The sequence below is a fragment of the Vipera ursinii genome (genome assembly GCF_947247035.1).
Source record: "Vipera ursinii genome assembly, chromosome: 1".
Lineage (NCBI taxonomy): Eukaryota > Metazoa > Chordata > Lepidosauria > Squamata > Viperidae > Vipera > Vipera ursinii.
Window position 1 is genome coordinate 237,184,340 of NC_139512.1, and position 19,604 is coordinate 237,203,943.

Genomic DNA, 19,604 nt, shown 5'->3' on the forward strand with positions numbered 1-19,604 from the left:
TTAAGAGGGAGAGAAAGAATTAAACAATGTAGGTGTTAGGATTCTGTCTTTCATTTGTGTGTGTTTTTTCTAAGGGTTTTTTGGTAGAGGGTCCCCCCTCCTTTTTTTTTTACTTTCTACTTTAATATAGGAGTTTCCTTCCTTGTATGTAAATGATTTCAAACTATGGGTTGGTAATGAGAACATATACCTGTAGTAATATAAATTTTCTTTTTCAGTTTTGTTTAGACTATATTGAGATACATTTGGAAGGTTAGTATTTTATTTTTATTTTCCTGTTATAATTTTTCTACATAGTGTTGTATGTGATAAATATTATTACCTGGTAACTTACATATTTTTTTCTATGTGTTTATTCTGGTGAGATAAAGTATTTAATACACCAGGATACTTAAAGCAAACAGGAATGGTTTCCTTATATATAACATATTAAATGCCAAAGAAATTTCAAACATTTGAAATACATTTTTTAGGAAAAGTGTTAATAGACCAATTGAAGAGAATAAATGAATGACTTTCAGAGATACTAGCAATAATTTCCAGTGTTTAATGTCCAAAGTACAGTGCCAATAAAAGGTAGTGGTTGAGGAAATAAGCTCGATGGGTTTTATGCTTTGAATTTTTTAAAAATATTGTATTAAATAATATTAATATAAATTTGTTCAATAAATAAAGTAATTCCTGTTTCTTATATTTTAAACTACCTGTCATTCTATGGATATGCAAAAGAATAATTCAGATGCCACAAAATTACTGTTTTGAAGCCCATACTATCATAATCACATTCATACTATAAAAATATATATTGAAACTAATGCTGTCTCCTTCACTAATGCATATGTGGAAACTAACCCTATGTTTTTCATTACAAATGAGATATATGCTGCTGCTTTTTGGTGTAAATAGAATCTCGGAGCTATAGAAGCCATATTATGTAGCCTCTTTTTAGGCAGGGGAGTTGGTTCATAGAAGTATGAGAAAGGAAGAAATATTCTAAGGTGAAAAATTAGGCATTTGCTATTATGCATTCTATCTCCTAGCCACCCCCCCCCAAAAAATGGCCCTCTACATGCTTCAAAAGCTTTTATTATGAGTTATGAAATGGGAGACTCAGCTGATTCTCCTTCTGTGTTCACCATTTTCTATCCAAGCCTATTTGTTTCCTGCCGAACATACTGCCTAGTAATACATTACTAGACTGCTGCTTGCATATTTGGATTTTCTTTCTGAGTTCTACAGACTATCACTTTGAAAAAATGTTTGCCCGCTTCCCATTCTGCTGATAGAACAGTTTTTAATTTGATACCTTCCAAAGTTCAGTCTCTAGTAAAAGCTTTGAAGTTAATTTCAGGGAATAATGGACTTTGTTCCTTATAATAAACCTTTATTGTCAAAGTACAACATGTGTACATTGAGATTAGCTGAGCCTCCCCCCATCCTCTCTCCCCCCAACACACAGTGACAACAAACCCTCCATCCCACCACACTATGTGAACCAACTACACCACACACTGGCCTCCCAAGTCAATTCTGCATAAGATTATGTCCTATTTAAAAGCCTAACAGGCCACGGATAAAAGCTATTTTTCAGCCTGTTGGTACGGCTGGCTATATTCCTATATCTCCTACCAGATGGTAGGAGAGTAAAGAGATACCGTCCAGGGTGTGAGTCATCCCTGAGAATCTTCCTCACTCTTCCAAGGCAACGAGCCCTGGCGATGTCATCCAGGGTTTCAGGGAACAGCCCACAATGTCTTGTGCTGTGCTCACTACCCTCTGTAATACTTTCCTATCCGTGGCTGTCAGACCAGCATATCAAACCACAATACCATACGAGAGGACGCTCTCTATACAGTTGCAAGAAAAAGTATGTGAACCCTTTGGGATTATGTGGTTTTTTGCATGAATTGGCCATAAAATGCGCTCTAAACGTCATGTAAGTCACAACAATAGAAAAACACAGTCTCCTTAAAATAATAGTACACAAACATTAGCTGTTGTCATGTTTTAATTGAAGATAAGATGGAAACATTCACAGTGCAGGATGGAAAAAGTATGTGAACCTTTGGACTTAATAACTGGTTGACCCTCCTTTGGCAGCAATAACCTCAACCAAACGTTTCCTGTAGTTGCAGATCAGACCTGCACAACGATCTGGAGTAATTTTGGACCACTCCTCTGCACAAAACTGTTTCAGTGTAGCAATATTCTTGGGATGTCTGGTGTGAATCGCTCTCTTAAGGTCATGCCACAGCATTTCAATCGGGTTGAGGTCAGGACTCTGACTGGGCCACTCCAGAACGTGTATTCTGTTCTGTTGAAGCCATTGTTTTGTTGAATTACTTGTATGCTTTGGGTCATTGTCCTGTTGCATCACCCATCCTCTGCGGAGCTCCAGTGGCGGACAGATGGTCGTATGTTTTCCTGCAAAATGTCCTGATAAACTCTGGAATATATTTTCCCATCAATGACAACAATCTGTCCAGGCCCTGAGGCAGCAAAGCAGCCCCAAACCATGATGCTCCCTCCACCATGTTTTACTTTGGGGATGAGGTTTTGATGTTGCTGTGCTGTGCCATTTTTTCTCCACACATAGTGTTGTGGGTTTTTCCCAGACAACTCAATTTTGGTTTCATCTGTCCATGTTTGAAGTTTGCAAAAGAGCACCTGGATGTTCCACAGCATTACTGGCAAAATATACTGTGGACAGATGAAACCAAAATTGAGTTGTCTGGGAAAAACACACAACACTATGTGTGGAGAAAAAATGGCACAGCACACCAACATCAAAACCTCATCCCCACTGTAAAATATGGCAGAGGGAGCATCATGGTTTGGGGCTGCTTTGCTGCCTCAGGGCCTTTGTCATTGATGGGAAAATGAATTCCAGAGTTTATCAGGACATTTTGCAGGAAAACGTACGACCATCTGTCCGCCAACTGAAGCTCTGCAGAGGATGGGTGACGCAACAGGACAATGACCCAAAGCATACAAGTAATTCAACAAAACAATGGCTTCAACAGAACAGAATACGCCTTCTGGAGTGGCCCAGTCAGAGTCCCCGACCTCAACCCGATTGAAATGCTGTGGCATGACCTTAAGAGAGCGATTCACACCAGACATCCCAAGAATATTGCTACACTGAAACAGTTTTGTGCAGAGGAGTGGTCCAAAATTACTCCAGATCGTTGTGCAGGTCTGATCTGCAACTACAGGAAACGTTTGGTTGAGGTTATTGCTGCCAAAGGAGGGTCAACCAGTTATTAAGTCCAAAGGTTCACATACTTTTTCCATCCTGCACTGTGAATGTTTCCATCTTATCTTCAATTAAAACATGACAACAGCTAATGTTTGTGTACTATTATTTTAAGGAGACTGTGTTTTTCTATTGTTGTGACTTACATGACGTTTAGAGCGCATTTTATGGCCAATTCATGCAAAAAACCACATAATCCCAAAGGGTTCACATACTTTTTCTTGCAACTGTAGTAGACCGGTAAAAGAGGGTCATTAGCTGTTGTTCTACCCTGTTCTTCCGCAAGACCCTAAGAAAGTGAAGCCTCTGTTGGATGGACCAGAAAGTTTAAATAATTAGTGTATATTTCTAATCTGATTTGTTTTTGTTTTTTTACAACCTTTGAAATAACAATATTCCTTCTGTTTTGACCTTATTCTTTTTGTTTTGTTTTATTTTATTTAAAAAGTTGTCAGACAAAAACTCAAATGGGTTTGACTAGGAAATACTTGATCAGTAGCACATTTAGTGGGTAAAAATATAGACGTTTCCTTGGATATTATTGGTTTCTTCTGATAACAGTTTGCTATTATTTTGAATGAGTATTAAATGAAATTTTGATTGAATATTTTTTATTTTTTTAGGGTCAGAAAATGACAATAGAGATATTAATTTACAAACGTCTGACCTTACAAAGTGTGAGTGGTGTGGTGTACGCAAATTGCCAGTGGTTTTCTTGCAAACTGTACCTGCTGCCTGCCAGAGTTTAAGATCACAACTAAAGATGAATAGAGAAAAAGATAATGTCTGGTATGATTGTAAAGGAGCAAGTAAGTAGATGTTGTTGTGATATTCCTTTTTAGAATGTTATGAGTAGATTAGAATATGGGAAACTAGATTAACTTTCATGCTGTTTTCTGAAAATATATAAATAATGTAGGGTTCATCGTCTCTTTCTGATTCATAAATGTGGGTTGCGTATTTTTGCAGATCCCTTCTGGAATTTTCTCGAGCCAATAAAATCCTTGGCAGTAATCCTTATATCCACATGTGCTATGTGGATAATGCCATATTAGGCATTATCATGCTGAATAACCTTAGTTTTTACTATCATGGCAACAGCACCTTTGGCATCTGAGTTTTTAGACTTCTAGAATATTTCTCCTTTTTCTAATGCCAATAATAATTCATTTCTTTAGGTTAATAGTCACAAGCTTAGCTTTGTTAAAACATATACTATTTTTACATTCTTCGTACTGGTTTTTACTTTGGAATAATAAAATGATCTGATGATGTAAATCCAGGGATCCCCAACCTATAGGCCACGGCCCACTACTGAGCTGTGACCTATTTGCAACCAGGGCGTGTGAGTGGTGTGCCAGCGTACGCACGCTCACAGCCCCACTCGTGTGAGTGGCGGACACCAGCACACTCAGTCCCACTTGTGCCAGCGTTGGGTGCTGGCGCTTGCAGCTTCACTTGTGTAAGTGGCAAGCACCAGCGCTCACAGCCCCTCTTGTGCAAGAGGTGGGCGCCGGCGTTCACAACCCCACGTGCTTGAGCAGTAGACAAGCGCACATGTGCATACCTGCCCCTTATGCAAAATCATCCCCTCTTCCCCCCTCCTCCCTTTGCCAGGCCAGCAACCCAAAAAGGTTGGGGAATGCTGAGGTAATTTATTTTAGCAAGAGCATAGTAAAGACAAACTGTTCTACTTAAAAAGAGCATTTATAAATTCAGCATTCTGAAACTTACAGAAATTAAGTGCATTTTCAGTGGAAAAACATTAGATTAAGAACTATTGTCTTTAAGAAACAATTCTCTTAGATTATTTTGCTCCAGGAGTATCTCTGTTCAGAGATATTTGAATGCAGTACAAATGTGTTTGTGGACATGTTGTATTAACCCCAGCCTTCTCTTTTGCTAAAATAAACTAGATGATCAGCATGTGAATATTATATTCAAAAGACATAGACATATATATTAGTGAATTATTCCAATATATAGCCTCTTCATGTGGAGATTCTTTAATGTACTGATCAAGGTCTCTTGCTTGTAACTGTCTATTTCTACAGAATAAACAACATATAAACTTAAAAGAGAATTTTGATTGCAGTTTTTGTTATTTTAAATTTATAATAAATGCATGGGCTTTTAATATTACATTTTCTTTTTTTTATAGATCCAGAAGAACAATACATCATTTTGATTTTTGAGACAGGTCTTGATCCTCAAGCAAATGCAATATTTGAAAAAATAATAACTGAAATTAGTATCAGGAACAACATTTCTGACTTTTTTGTGAAAATTACTTTTGAAGAAGCAAATAGTAGGCTTGTGGCCTTTACAAAATCTTTTGAAGATACTTCTAGAGGAAGCAGTGGTCCTAAAGAAAGCAAAACAAAACATGTACTACTTTTAAAAAATTATTATTTCTATAATTTTATACATATACATATTGTCTACGGTATTTCTTTAAAGAAAACATCAAACCTAATTTTTTAGATTATGTGTAGACTGAAAAAATGTAAAATGTTTTATTGCAAAGACTTAAGCTTTTTATTTTAAAGATTTTAAAAGCTAGAAAAGTCTGAAAGAGCCAGTCTATCATAGGAGAGAAGTATTCACATCAGAGTTCATTGTTGGTTGGTTTATTTCTTTTGTTGGTACCTCTAATATGCTAGTAACAGAAAGTTGTTCTTCCTGCCTGGTTTCTTTTTGGGTCTGTGGGCTTCTGTGTTTTAGATTGCTGAAGAATTTTTTTTTAATCTACAGATACGGTTGCTACTGTTATTTTTTTGTATTGTTTGCAGAGGTGGGTTAGATTTTTTTTAATCCCACCTTTATTATGTTTATAAATAACTCCAAGTGACAAACATAAATAATTTCTCCCCTCCTGTTTTGCTCACAATGTCAATCCTATGTGGTGGGTTGGGCTGGAAGAGAATGACTGGCCCAAGGTCACCGAGCCGGTTTTCATGCTTAAGGCAGGAATATAACTCAGTGTCCTGGTTTCTAGGCCAGCACCATAACCAGATGTGGTGCATTTTTTTTCCTGTGTGTGTTCTTTGTAGGGGTGAAATGTTTTGTTCATTCAGGTTATTATGAGGGTGCTCATGTTTTTGTTTAATATTTTATCTGTATTTTTTATTCCCTACTTTTGTTTTGGAAGTTATTTTGGGAGGGGGGCTATATATTGTCTTTATCTACTTGCCCTAATATGATAAGTGTATTTGTAGAATTTGAGGGTAGTAGTTTTGTGTATTTTATCTGTGTGTCTGTGTAGGTGTATTTGTGCACATACAAACACACACATTTTCCATTTTCAAGATAATTTTCCTTGTGTTTAACGCTGCATTCCTGAAGTACATTTGGCATTTGAAAATAGATCTCCATCTGCGCTTTATACTCAGAGGAACTGCTAGGAAGGAGATTGGGAGGGAAAAGAAGACAAGAAAAACAGTTAAACCTGAGGAATGTTTCTGTTGATGGTTGATGTTGTGAACTGGTGGCAGGTTTGTGTGTCACAATAAACCAAGAGTAAGCCAGGATTTCGGGTTCAGACATAATTATTGCAATTCGCACATTTCACTAAATCTCTGTGGAGAAAAGCTCAGCCCTTTCCCATATGAGAAACAGTGTTAAGGACAGTGGCATCCATTACAAATTGTAATTACATTAAAAGTGGTGCACGTGGTGACAGCATCATCACATGTTGCAGTTACACACTTGATTCACAATGTGTCATTTTATAACTTCCATATGAAATCCCATATTAAGCGGATATCACCACACTGCCAAAAGTTTTAGTCCCCCCCCCCTTAAGTTTTCTGAGCACATAATATAGAGAACTGTGTTTTAAACAAAATTAGGATTGTCAGCCAGATCTGGAGTGTGACTGAAATGGGTAAGGGACTGAGGAACACATGCTTTATAAACAAATAGTACATGAAGCTGAAAATGAAGCTGAGAATAGGCCTGAAGTGATATCCAAATGATCTAGTATTATTATATTTTATTTTATTGTATTTCAGTAATTGCTTAAGAAAAAGAAAAGATGTGTAATGTTGTTTCTTTGTCAGCAAGGATTTAAATATATTATGACATTCGTTTGTTAATTTTCTTAAGGTTGTCTCTGATTCTAAAATGCAGCTGCAAAGTGCAACACAGTTCCAGTTACAGTTCTTCGAGGATGATGAAAGTGGAGAGCCACATACTGTCTTCATTGGTCCTATAGAAAAGTAAGAGCTAGTTCTACTTTTTGTAATTTCTTAACATTATATGACTTCAGCTTAACTTGATATTTGTTTTTGGTTTTTTTTGCAGGTTGATAGTTTATCCGCCGCCTCCAGCAAAAGGGGGTATTTCTGTGACCAATGAAGATCTTCATTGTTTAAATGAAGGAGAATTTTTAAATGACGTAATAATTGATTTTTATTTAAAGTAAGTTGTGCAGTGTCCATTTCACGTAGATAAAAATAATTGAGAAACTCCTTAACATTAAAATCCAAAATTCACAGCTAAGTAAATTGTTAGAACTAATCAAAATAACGTAGGAGAGGGTTTAAGGCTTTGAGTTCTCCAGAACTTTTTATCTGGCACAATATTAAATGAATAAATAAATAGGGGAGCGCAAGGGTATTTAAAAAAATGAGATATGGTGATCCGGCCATGAAGTCAGAAGCCTCTCATTAGCCCTAAGACGAAGTTTTGACTTTTTTTGCATATCTTTTGGTTAGAGATTTTATAGGTTATGCAGAGTGTTTAGAAGGGTTACTTACCCAGACTCTGAAAAAGCAGAATATTAGCTATCCATTTGTCTCTTATTACCACATCTGATATATTAAGCTTTTTCAGCGTTTATTGATGTAAAGATCAAGGATTTGCGTTTGTTCCCTTAATTAAACATTATTTTAGGTGTTTTTTTTCAAATGTATCGTGATATTATACTGTAGCTGAATAATAATCCAAAAAGCAAATCATTTCTGAGAATTATTACACTAGTATTGAAAATAAGTTCTGAAACTTCTTTCAAAGTTTCACTGCATTTGGGTGCTCCACCCCATTCAGTAATGTCAGCACTTCAGAGGTTATGTTCTGGTTGGAACACCGAGGCAAAATAGTTCAGATTGTTCAGATAAAAGATTTGGAATATTACTTTTTAAAACATTTAAAGCAAATTACAGTTTATGGTTTTAGTTTTAACTTTGTGCCAAATATATTGTGTATTCTCTGTTTCAAAATAAAGGTATCTGGTGCTAGAAAAGTTAAAAAAAGAAGATGCAGATAGGATTCATGTGTTTAGTTCCTTTTTTTACAAACGCCTTAATCAAAGAGAGAGAAGGAACCTTCAAGAAACTTCAAAGCTCACGTAAGTCTAGCTAAGAGATATTTGTAAAATTTCAGTTAAACAAGCTGCCTAACAGAAATACAGGTAGTCCTCGACTCATGACCACAATTGAGCCCAAAATTCCTGTTGTTAAAACGAAACATTTGTTAAGTGAATTTTGCCCCATTTTTCTTGCCACAGTCATTAAGAGAATCATTGCAGTTGTTAAGATAGCAACACAGTTATTAACTGAATCTAGCTTCCCCATTGCCTTTGCTTGTCGGGAAGTTGTAAAAAGTGATCACATGACCCCCAAGCTTGCTAAAATGGTTATAAGTGTGAAAAACAGTCACAAGTCACTTTTTTACTGCCTTTCACTAAACGAACTTTTGTAAGTCGAGGACTACCTGTAGTTATTTATGTAAAGCCAATTCATACAATTTAATATGTTTTTGATTTGATGTTGGGATCCAATAACATCTAGAGATTCTAGGTTAGAGAAATGTACTGATATGAGTACCTGTGTGGAAGAATATAGAATATAGTAATTAATAAATTCTTACTGTGGGTAGAAAAATGCTTAATACTTAATTCCCTAAACATCTTCTAAAAAATTATAAAAACATTTCATTTCCTGTTAATTTATTCACAGAATTCAGCAGAAACGGCATGGTCGAGTAAAAACATGGACGCGACATGTTGATATTTTTGAAAAAGATTTTATTTTTGTTCCTCTTAATGAAGCGTAAGTAATGTGTAGAGCATTGGAATTTCATTTATATTGGTAGAATCCATACATCAGATATTTCTTTTAACAATATTTATTGAGCATAATATATGAATATAACTAAAACATACTTAAGGTTAATTTATATAATTCATGTGTAAGGTAAATTATAAATCATAGTTTACAAATCACAATAGTTGTGTTCAGAACCAAACATGCACATTCTGATGTAATATGGTGTGTATGCCACTGGAACCTATGATGGAGAGATCCTCAAAAGCCCTAGCTCTTTTGAGATTTTGCCTTTTAGTTTGCCACCCTTTGCTCTGAGAATATACAGCAGGGGTGTCAAACTCAATTTCATTGAGGGCCGCATCAGCATTGCGGTTGCCCTCAAGGGGCCGGGTGGGTATGGCCAGGGTGGGCGTGGCCTACTGGGTGGGTGTGGCAAGAGTGCGTATGACCTACGCATCAAGGGTGCCTATGGGGGCATGGGCAGGAGTGGGACAGATCTGAGGGTCTCTGGCAGAAGGAGGGTCTCTGGGCCAGGGCCAAGGCAGTGGGGGCCTGTCCCTCACTGTTTCCAGGATGGCTTCGCGGGCCACATGAAACAACTATGCGGGCCGGATGTGGCCCCCGGGCCTTGTGTTTGACATGTCTGATATACAGGCTTTCCCTTCTCCTCTCTCACATACAAAAAGGGAATTCTTTAATATACACACTGATTGTTATGTCTCGCAGATAATCTCTAAAAGCAGCCATCATATTCATTGCCCTTTGAGGAACTTGTGAAGCAGATTCTTCTTGCTCTTCTCCACATCATGCTTGAGAGGGGATAGAATTAGTTACAGTGACATGCCTCAGTATACCTGACAGCTGTTCTAAACACTTTTCTGGCAAGGAGTAAATCATATTCCTTTCTCTTAACAGAAAGAAATTAAATGAGATGTGTGCTCTAATTCCATTCTCGGGGACTCATTCATGATTAGAGAACAAAATATCTGGGTGGGCCTTATTGGTTGTCCTCCCATTTTAGTTCTAAAGTTAGAGCAAGACAGATGAGCAGGTAGTTTCGCTTGACGTTATGTTGAAATATAGCATTATCAGGAAGAAGAGGTAGGGGAGCATTGTGAAAATGTATTGGATACTGTTAGGACGTGTTATGAAGATACCTTTTAAATTCTTTGTTGTTTTTCATTTGCAGTGCACACTGGTTCTTGGCTGTCATCTGCTTTCCAGGTTTCGAGAAACCAATATATGAGGCTAACCCACACTACCAGGAAAATGTATCTACACAGGTTAAGTCTTCCTCTTTAGATCAAGATAGAAGTGCTTCATCTCCTGTATGCCCTGAAATGGATCTATTACAGCAGTCTCCTCTAACAAGGAAGTTGTTCAGCAAGAAACATATTTCAGAATTAACTGACACAAACACAGATTCGGAGGAGACTGAACCACTATACTGCAAAAGAAACTCTTCTGAGAAAAGTGGCTTTAAAAAATTAAATCATTTGAACAGCGCTATAGAAGAATTCAGAACTGTGGAACCCATATGTCCTAAACATGATCTTAAAACTTCAGAGGCAAATGGAATGCAAAATGAACATAAAATTCACATCCAAGCTAGTGGTATGTAGTCTTGCCTATTCAATTTTGTTTTAGTATTGGGAATTTTAAAAAGTACAAAAATGTTACACTTTAGTAACAGGTTGATCAACTTTGTAATTTAGAGCACAAATAGGTAGATTGTAGATAAGGCAGTTATGTTATGGGTATGTGTACATAATTGCATTTCATGAACAAACCACTATAATGTTGAAGTGTGCTTAATTGTCAAAATAGTTTGTTTTCCTGCAGGTAGATTTATATATTTAAAATTATTCCAGGTTACCTTTATAACCAATGTTCAGGTCAACCTCACCTTGGATTTTAGGTACAGAAGATCCAAAGTTTTATTAAAAGCACGATTGAGAGGACTTCCACCCAAGAATACCTAGAAAACCAGCTGTGCATTAGAGTAAATAATGTTTAGTCCATCATTCTATATCACATGGTGGTCAGCTGGATGCACCTTAAGTAAGGACGGTTGCTCCCCATTAACTAGTATTTAAGGAATAGTGCCTATGATTTAAGAAGCAGCAAATAGTTGTCAGCAATGCTAGCCACTGATCATCTGATTTTCAATGAATTGATTCAGTTCCTTTTTAAAAGCAAAGTGCCTAACAGTATTCTAGCAGTAAATTCCACAAGTTTGATTATGGGCTGTATAAAAAAGTCTGTTCTTGGTTCCAAAGAAGTGTTGGCTATTCCTGCCAGGTCATCAACAAATTTGATGAGTTCCCCAACTATCCCTTCATCCAAAACATTGATGAAGATGTTGAAGAGTACTGGGCCTAAAACAAAACCTTGGGGTACCCCACTGCATACTTCCCTCCATGTAGTTGCAGTTCCATTGAGGACCACATGTTTAGTGCAGTTGGCAGCCAGTTTTGAATAGGTTCCAGTGATTGTGAAAAAAATTGCCCATTTTGACTTTTGCCTTTATTTATTTATTTGTTAAAAGTATATATGACCATCCAGATGACGTGACTTTCTTTAGCCAATCATCTTCTCTTTTTTTTGCAGTAAATGTAACTGCTTTTTTTAGGTCTACTTGCATCAATGTTTTTGGTTGGTTCAGGCTTCCTTGGAGTGTCATCTTCCTGTCTTAACATCCCTGTTCTTTATCATTATTGAGATATTATATGGGATGGGATAGTACTGTCACCCCCAGTGACTTTTTTCACCAATCTCTATTTTCCCCTGCTTCTCCAGTTCTGTTACCTTGGCCCTAAGGGAATAGGCCTGCTTTCTAAGACCCAGGAATTCATTGCATCATGCATGACTTCTCTCCAGATTCTGTCCAGAATTGTATACATTGATCAAGTTCACAAAATAGCCTCACATCCCTGCAGTTGACTATATGCTTATACAGTTGTTTAAAGAGTTATTTAGATGGACAATCAGTTCACTTAATGTATCAGGAAGAGAGAGGGCCTAATATCCTGACCAACTTGCTTACTGCCAAACTTGTATGTAACCTTAATTTGTAAGTCTGTTTCATTACAACTTATAATAAAATATATGGCAACATGTGGAGGAAAAGTAAAAGCTACTTAGTCTTGATCAATATATGATCACGATCTTGCTATATCCTCTTTGGGACTTGGGTATGTCGAGTGTGACATGGAGATTTGTAGATACAAGTAGGACTTGTGTGGGCCAAGTATGTTTTCCAGTTTTCACATTAGAGATAATCAGAGTCAAACTGTTCCTGGTGCCTGAATTCCATATGTTCATATGGAAAAAAACGTGGAAAATTTTCTCACAGTGAATAATCAGAAAACAAGCTGCTACTGTGATCTTTCACATATTGAACTATTTAATATAGTTAGTAATGATAGTGATATCCTTTTTTTAGAATAGTTTTCTTGAAATATAGAACATTAAGGATGGAATTTATAGGAGTGCTTTTATTTTGATAATTGAAACAGCAGCCTGATAGCCACTTATATGGGCATTAATTGCCATAAATAGGACGACTCCCAAGTTCTCAAATCATGGGTAAGGTTGCTGATGGTAATAGTTAAAGAGGAAGTTTTAATTTGTCAAGCCAAACTAAATCCTTTTTAAGAAGAAAGATTTATGCTAAAAAATAAACAATATTCCTTTGGAGATTTAACCTTTTTCATAAAGTTATGATAATGTTTCTTTATATTATTTTGTTAATCTTCATGATGAATACAGATGGTTTACAGAAAATCAGGCTAAACTGTAGCGAAAATTCTGCTGACAGCAATATACTAAATGAAGATGAGCTCATATATTTTCCAGAAGATCAAGATAACCAGGTAAAACATCTAAAATAACGTGATTAGGTAACTGTTATTTTTGTATACAGAGTAAGCTTTCCCAACAATGTTTTAAAAACAGTGAAAACAAGTAGAATGAGTATGGTAATCATTCTTTGAACAACTTGTTAAAATGATTCTGTTTTAAATATTGTTTGTTCTGGCATAGGTAAAATTGAGATTATTTCAATTTTTGAATTTGAGAGACATTAAACAAGCTTGTAGCAAGTGGCTGGGTTCAAATATGTTGTTAGGCCGTAACATTGTTTCCTTGGTTTGGAGCTATCATGTTGTATATATATTAGATAGCCATAAATATTTTTTATGCCTTAGTTTGTCATTGGGAAATTTCCTGGATTGAAGGCAGAAACTAAATTTATATGGAACAGTTGTGTAAATACAGAACAGAGGTCAGTGTACAAACATGGGAAAAATGATCAAGAATCCATTGCTTTGAAAAGGCAGGAGAAAAAAGCCTAGGATTTAACCTTTGGTCTGACAAAGACACCCATATAATAATAGGTAGGGAGGGAGAGAGACTATATAGGTGGTCCTCAGTTTAGGACAGTTTGTTTAATAACTGTTCAAATCATGGGTGTCAAACTCGCCACATCACGTGTCGCGACGTATCGCAACTTTTTTTGCATTGCCGGAGCTGGGATAGAAGCGGCCTCCGTATTTTATTTATTTTATTTTAATTCCATTTATATCCCGCCCTTCTCCGAAGACTCAGGGCGGCTTACAACCAGCCCATTGGCCAGCAGTTTGACACCCCTAGTTTAAAGTTATGGTGCTGGAAGAAGTGACTTACGAAGGGACCTTGCACGTAAAACCATTGCAGCTTCCGCATGGTCATGTGATCAAAATTTGGTCATTTGGTAACAGGCATATGTTTTTGTTGGCTGCAGTGTCCCATATGCAACCTTCCTAGGGGACTCCCAACAAGTAAAGTCAATGGGGAAGCCGGATTATTTTTATTGACTATTTGATTCATTTAATGACCATGGCAAAAAAAGTCATAAAATTGGGCAAAACTTACTTGACAGCCCCATCACTTAGTGGCTGAAATATCAGTCCCAGTTGTGGTAATAAGTAAGTCACGGACTATTTGTAGTTAGTTACTCAATAAACCATGGTAAAGCAAGCTCTAAATTAGCAGACAAGTGATTTTATCACTCTTTTGAAATAAAAGTAGTAAGATAACAATTGATATTGTGTTGTATTTTGTTTGATAAAGTTCATTGGTGGAATTGTAAGCGGTGTGTGTGTGTACGCACGTGCACATGCAGGCATGCTTAGAATTTTTTTATATATATATCTGCTATATGTTCATTAAAAATATTACAGTATTTTCTAATCTCTGCTCTGGATAGCACTTTCATAATCATATTCCCAGTACTAACCACTAGAAGGCAAGCTTTACTCACTTTTCTGATCGTAAAAAGTGAGAATTTTCATTACTGTACTTCCATAAAGACAGACTATACAGTTATTGTTAAGAGAATACATTTTTTCAGGTTTGCTAGAGATTAGATATGATTTTTTTTTCATTCATGTAGGCTATTGACTGTTACTCTTGAGTAGCAGCTGCCTTGTTCATATCAGTTTTCACAAAGATACAAAGAAAATGAAATTTCTGCTTCTTGTTCTTTGAGGAAGCCTCCATGATACAAGGTCTAGGCATATCCTATATAGCAAAGAGGTGAGGAAGTATAGGCAGTATGGCATTAATCTGCACAAAGGCAACAAGAATCTCAGAACCCTTTTGTTTTAGCATCTTCTCAGGAAATATAGCAGTGATTTTTGCATGTATTTCTCAAGCGCAGCCAGAAAGCAGATGTTACATTTGGCTAAACTGTGTTCATTTACAGTTTGTCAACCATATTGGTAACCAGAGAATTACTGCAAAATTAACCATTGTTTTTAAGTATTTGAATTTACATTTTTTCCCCTTCGTAATAGTTACGGTATGTAATGATGCCTTATTGCAGTGTTATGTGTTGATAGATATTTCAGCTGCTCAATTTTATCTGCAAGAATACCGTAATTATAATAATGTACAGACAGTGGCAGTAAGAGCCCAAAGTCTCCTTAGATTTAGTTGTAATCTATAGTGTATGCTTAAATATTTGGAAAAGGAATTTAGTTGTAAGGAATTTGAATTCATTTTTTAAGTTGACTTTCTCACAATTTGGTTTGCTTTCGAAAAAATGTTTCAGTAATTGTATAAAGTTTCATTCTGCATTATCAAATTCTACTAATCAGAATGTATTATACCACTGTTTGCTTTGACCCTTTTAATTTAAAATGGTTAAGAAGTCAAATTTTGTTTCAACATTGTTTTAAATATCAAAGAATGTAGTTTGGAAGCTTACAATTTAAATCAAAAAGTGCTGCAATATCCTGGATAAAAAGTCATAATAGTTTGACTCTTAGTTTTTTAAACCATGTACTTTTTTCTAATGAAATGCAATAATAGCTAGTTAGATAATAAAAATTTCAAGTCCTTGTAGTTTGAAACACCAGATCCTTTAAAGAAAAATTTATTCAGTAAAATAAAATCCAGCTACCATCTTATACAAATGTAAGTAGTAGGCAGGCTCCACCATCATTGCATCTGTAGACTGGAAATTGTGTCATCCAGATCATCAGTTTTTCTCAGTTTGGAAAAAAAAAGCTTAAATATATTCTTTGCAACTATATATACCCCGGTTGCTTTTCTATATGGTCTTATCTTATGCTCTTCATTACGCACAGGCTTTTAGCCTGTTACTCGTCCCAGCTTTTGCCAACCTAGCAGTTCGAAAGCATGTAAAAATGCAAGTAGAAAAATAGGGACCACTACAGTGGGAAGGTAACAGCGTTCCGTGCGCCTTTGGCATCTAGTCATGCCGGCCACATGACCACGGAGACGTCCTCGGACAAGCGCTGGCTCTTTGGCTTTGAAAGGGAGATGAGCACTGGCCCCTAGAGTTGGAAACGACTAGCACGCATGTGTGGGGGAACCTTTATCTTTACCTATGTTTTAAGGATGTATACCAAGGGTCTTCAAATTTGGCCCTTTTATGACTTGTGGACTCAGCCAGGCATAAAAAACATGTTTTTGACTTCACCTTGAGGCATAATGTTTTGAGAGAATATTTGGAGTTCATGGTATTCCAGTGGGGGAAAAAAATCTGTAGTAACCTTTGTTTTCCATTTTCTTTAGAACAGAATTCAAAATATTTTGGGAGTTGTAACCTTGGTAAACGGGGATGTGCAGCTAGCTGCTCCTAATTGCTTTTACTCTAGGTTCACAAGAGTAGTGGATGGTAGTCCATGCTGAATATTAATCAATTATTCAAATTACAGATTTGGTGAAAGGCTTGATTTTAAACAAATAAAAGAATAAAAAAAATAAAAACAATGGGAAAACACAACTTGATCAAGTTTTCTTTTTGGCTTTTTTAAAATTATTTATTCAATAAAGCAACTTTTTTTTCTATGCTGATGCTTTTGTTAGTACATAGATGTAGCTGGTAGCAACAAAAGAATCAAATAAAAGTCTGCCACTGCTTTTTTGATTGCATAAATAATGTTATTCGTGCTGTCAAACAACAGCAGCAGCCTTTTATTTGTTTAATCTTTACAAGAGAACAAACAAGCATGCCAGCGTGTACTCACACCTAAAGCTCAAAAAAACTATCCCAAACCACCATAAAATACTTCTCAAATGAATGCTATTTTCCCTAAAACAAAAGTTTTAGAACCAATCTAAGCTAATAGCAGTTAACTAGGACCTACTATTTTCCTGGCTAGACTGGAAACTGACTGAAAAAGGGGCAGCTCAGTCATAAGCCATGAAGTAGCCATTGGGACATTCTATATGATGCTATTCAAAGCACCCACATTTTGTTTCATGCTTGGATAAAAAAGCAAATTGGGTTTCACACTTGATTCCCATCCTTCTCAAACCATCAATTTCATAGTTGGATTGTTTCAGGACAATCCATGTCCCTGCTGTTCTGTAATATATTTATCATGTTAATTTCTACAACAAATGAGCTGAACAAATGAGCAGAAAAACCCATTCTTCTGTAAGGATGGTGTAAGGATGGTGGAGCAGTGGGCTAATGCCTCCTTAAGTAACACCAGCTGCCTGCAATTAATGCAGGTTCGAGTCCCACCAGGCTCAAGGTTGACTCAGCCTTCCATCCTTCCGAGGTAGGTAAAAGAGGACCCAGATTGTTGGGGGCAATTAAGCTGACTTTGTAATAATGCCGCTTGGGGTGTGTGTGAAAGCCCTAATAAGCAGGCATATACATAGAATGAAGGCTACTGCTAAGCTTGTAAGCCGCCCTGAGTCTTCGGAGAAGGGCGGGATATAAATGGAATTAAAATAAAAAATAAAAAAAATTTTTTGGGCTGCTGCAAGAATTATTTTATCATATTTATGTGTAGCTCCAAACAATAGATGTCAGCCATCCAGAATTGTTTTGGGAATTGGGTACCCTCCAAGTTCAAACAATGAAAAGAAATAATTGATACTTTTACGATCCAAAGACAAGAGGGCTAATTCAGATGCTTTTTGCCACTCTGAGGAGAAAATATGAAATGGCTGTGGAGTTGCATACATGCTTTCTAACTGCTGAAAAAGGGTGAAAGACTGTTGGAAACCGAGGTCTCTTTTAAGATTTTACAGAATTGTAAAGTTAAGACTGTGCTATGATATAATTTTTAAATTAGAGTTTAATCATGTGTATGGAGAAATATGCACTTGGATAAGCCCTGATTTCAGGCTTCAGTTTTCAGTGTGTAAACTGGTACTGTCCCCAAAGACTCCTTTAAATTGCTTGGTAGAATCCTATGCGTATTGGGAGATGGTATTTCAGCAGAGTGTTTGAGTACCTTAAATGAACTTCTGTCTTTTTTTTTTAATATCAAAAAGCAAAAACATTTAAAAAATAGCCGTTTCTACTAATGACATAATTATTTACATGGCAAGAAATTCATTATGGAAATTAAAGGCTGATCAATTTTTGATGGCTGTTATTGTTACAATTATTAACAGTATTAAGAAAAGTTAGAAGATGACAGTTATCTTGGGTTATATTTACACTATTTAATAATGCTCCAATATAGCTTTTTGAGAAATGGAGAGTAAGCAGATACCAGGCTTACAGAATCTACTTTATTTATATTAGCGATTTGAGGTTCATCTCCCAGAGCAGATGCAAAAGACATGAATGAAATATGAATTCAGAAATTTGTTATGAATAACATATCAAAAGTACACGAAGATTACAGTGCTTTTACACATACGTAATATCCATTCCTGATTACCCCGAACCTTTTCAATCTCAAAGGCATATTTGGAGGGTAGAATAGTAAAACATTTAATTGCTACTATTGATAAAGTTTGGGGAAGCTGAATTTCTGCCTATGTACTTCAGATCATGTAGCAGATCCCTATTTTTCTTATAACTCTGATTTTGAACATTATATTAAAATAGTTTTTTTTTTCTCTAGGACAATAGTAGCGATGATGATGGTCTTGCTGATGATAACTGTAATTCAGAATTAGGACGATGGCATCTAAAGCCGACTACATGCAAACAGTAAGTTTTAAAGTAAGATATTTATAACTTGTATACCTCTTCAGGTAAGCTGCAAAGATGAAATGCCATCTTGAAAATCATTACAAGTTCTGCTCCCAAACTGTTTGTCATTTTAAAATTCTTTCTAATTTACTTTTGTATTACAGGTAGTTCTTGACTTACACCCCAAAATTTATGTTGCTAAGTGAGACATTTGCTAAGTGAGTTTTGCCCCATTTTACGATCTTTCTTGCCACAGTTAAGTGAATCACTACAGTTGTCAAGTTAGTATCACAGTTGTTAAGTGAATCTGATTTCCCCATTGACTTTGCTTGTCAGAAGGTTACAAAAGATGATCACATGACCCTGGAACAATGTGACCACCATAAATATGTGTCAGTTGCCAAGCATCTGAAGTTTGATCATGTGATCATGGGGATACGGCACTGATTGTAAGTGTGAAAAATGGTCATAAGACACTATTTCCAGTGCCGTTGTAATTCCAAACGGTCACTAAATGAACTGTTATAATTAGAGGACTACCTGTATTGTTAGTTTTCAAAATCTTTTCGGAATTCTAGTCTGAAGGGGAAACTGAATCAAGTATTTGTTCCATCTGTTTTCCTTGACAGAAAACTTTCACTAAATCCTGTGCTTCAATAGAGAAGCCTGGATCCAACTGCTGTCTTCTGAGGAATAATAATCTAATTCTCTGGCAACTTTGATCGGCTGTGTCCATCATCAGATGGAACTAAATTCAGAAAAACAGACATAATTAATAATCATTATTTGATAAAGACATAAATTCTGTTTGCCGTGAGACTATTACGTCTTTAAGCCAGACTTT

The 19,604-nt window shown here is 36.2% G+C and overlaps 1 protein-coding gene across 3 annotated transcripts in view; it reads left to right on the top strand.

Annotated features, from left to right (window-relative positions):
• Positions 1-19,604, top strand: part of SENP6 (SUMO specific peptidase 6) — a 72,657-nt gene that overhangs the window by 44,238 nt on the left and 8,815 nt on the right. For all 3 annotated transcript variants that reach the window (XR_014493836.1, XM_083374213.1, XM_083374214.1), the window contains 10 exons: positions 219-252; positions 3,880-4,065; positions 5,418-5,644; positions 7,364-7,476; positions 7,562-7,678; positions 8,484-8,606; positions 9,217-9,309; positions 10,496-10,920; positions 13,078-13,181; positions 18,690-18,778. Coding sequence is in view for 2 of the 3 variants with exons in the window: in XM_083374213.1 (XP_083230339.1) it covers positions 219-252; positions 3,880-4,065; positions 5,418-5,644; positions 7,364-7,476; positions 7,562-7,678; positions 8,484-8,606; positions 9,217-9,309; positions 10,496-10,920; positions 13,078-13,181; positions 18,690-18,778 (1,511 nt within the window). In the remaining variant the exon portion in view is untranslated. The remainder of the gene's footprint in view (positions 1-218; positions 253-3,879; positions 4,066-5,417; positions 5,645-7,363; positions 7,477-7,561; positions 7,679-8,483; positions 8,607-9,216; positions 9,310-10,495; positions 10,921-13,077; positions 13,182-18,689; positions 18,779-19,604) is intronic.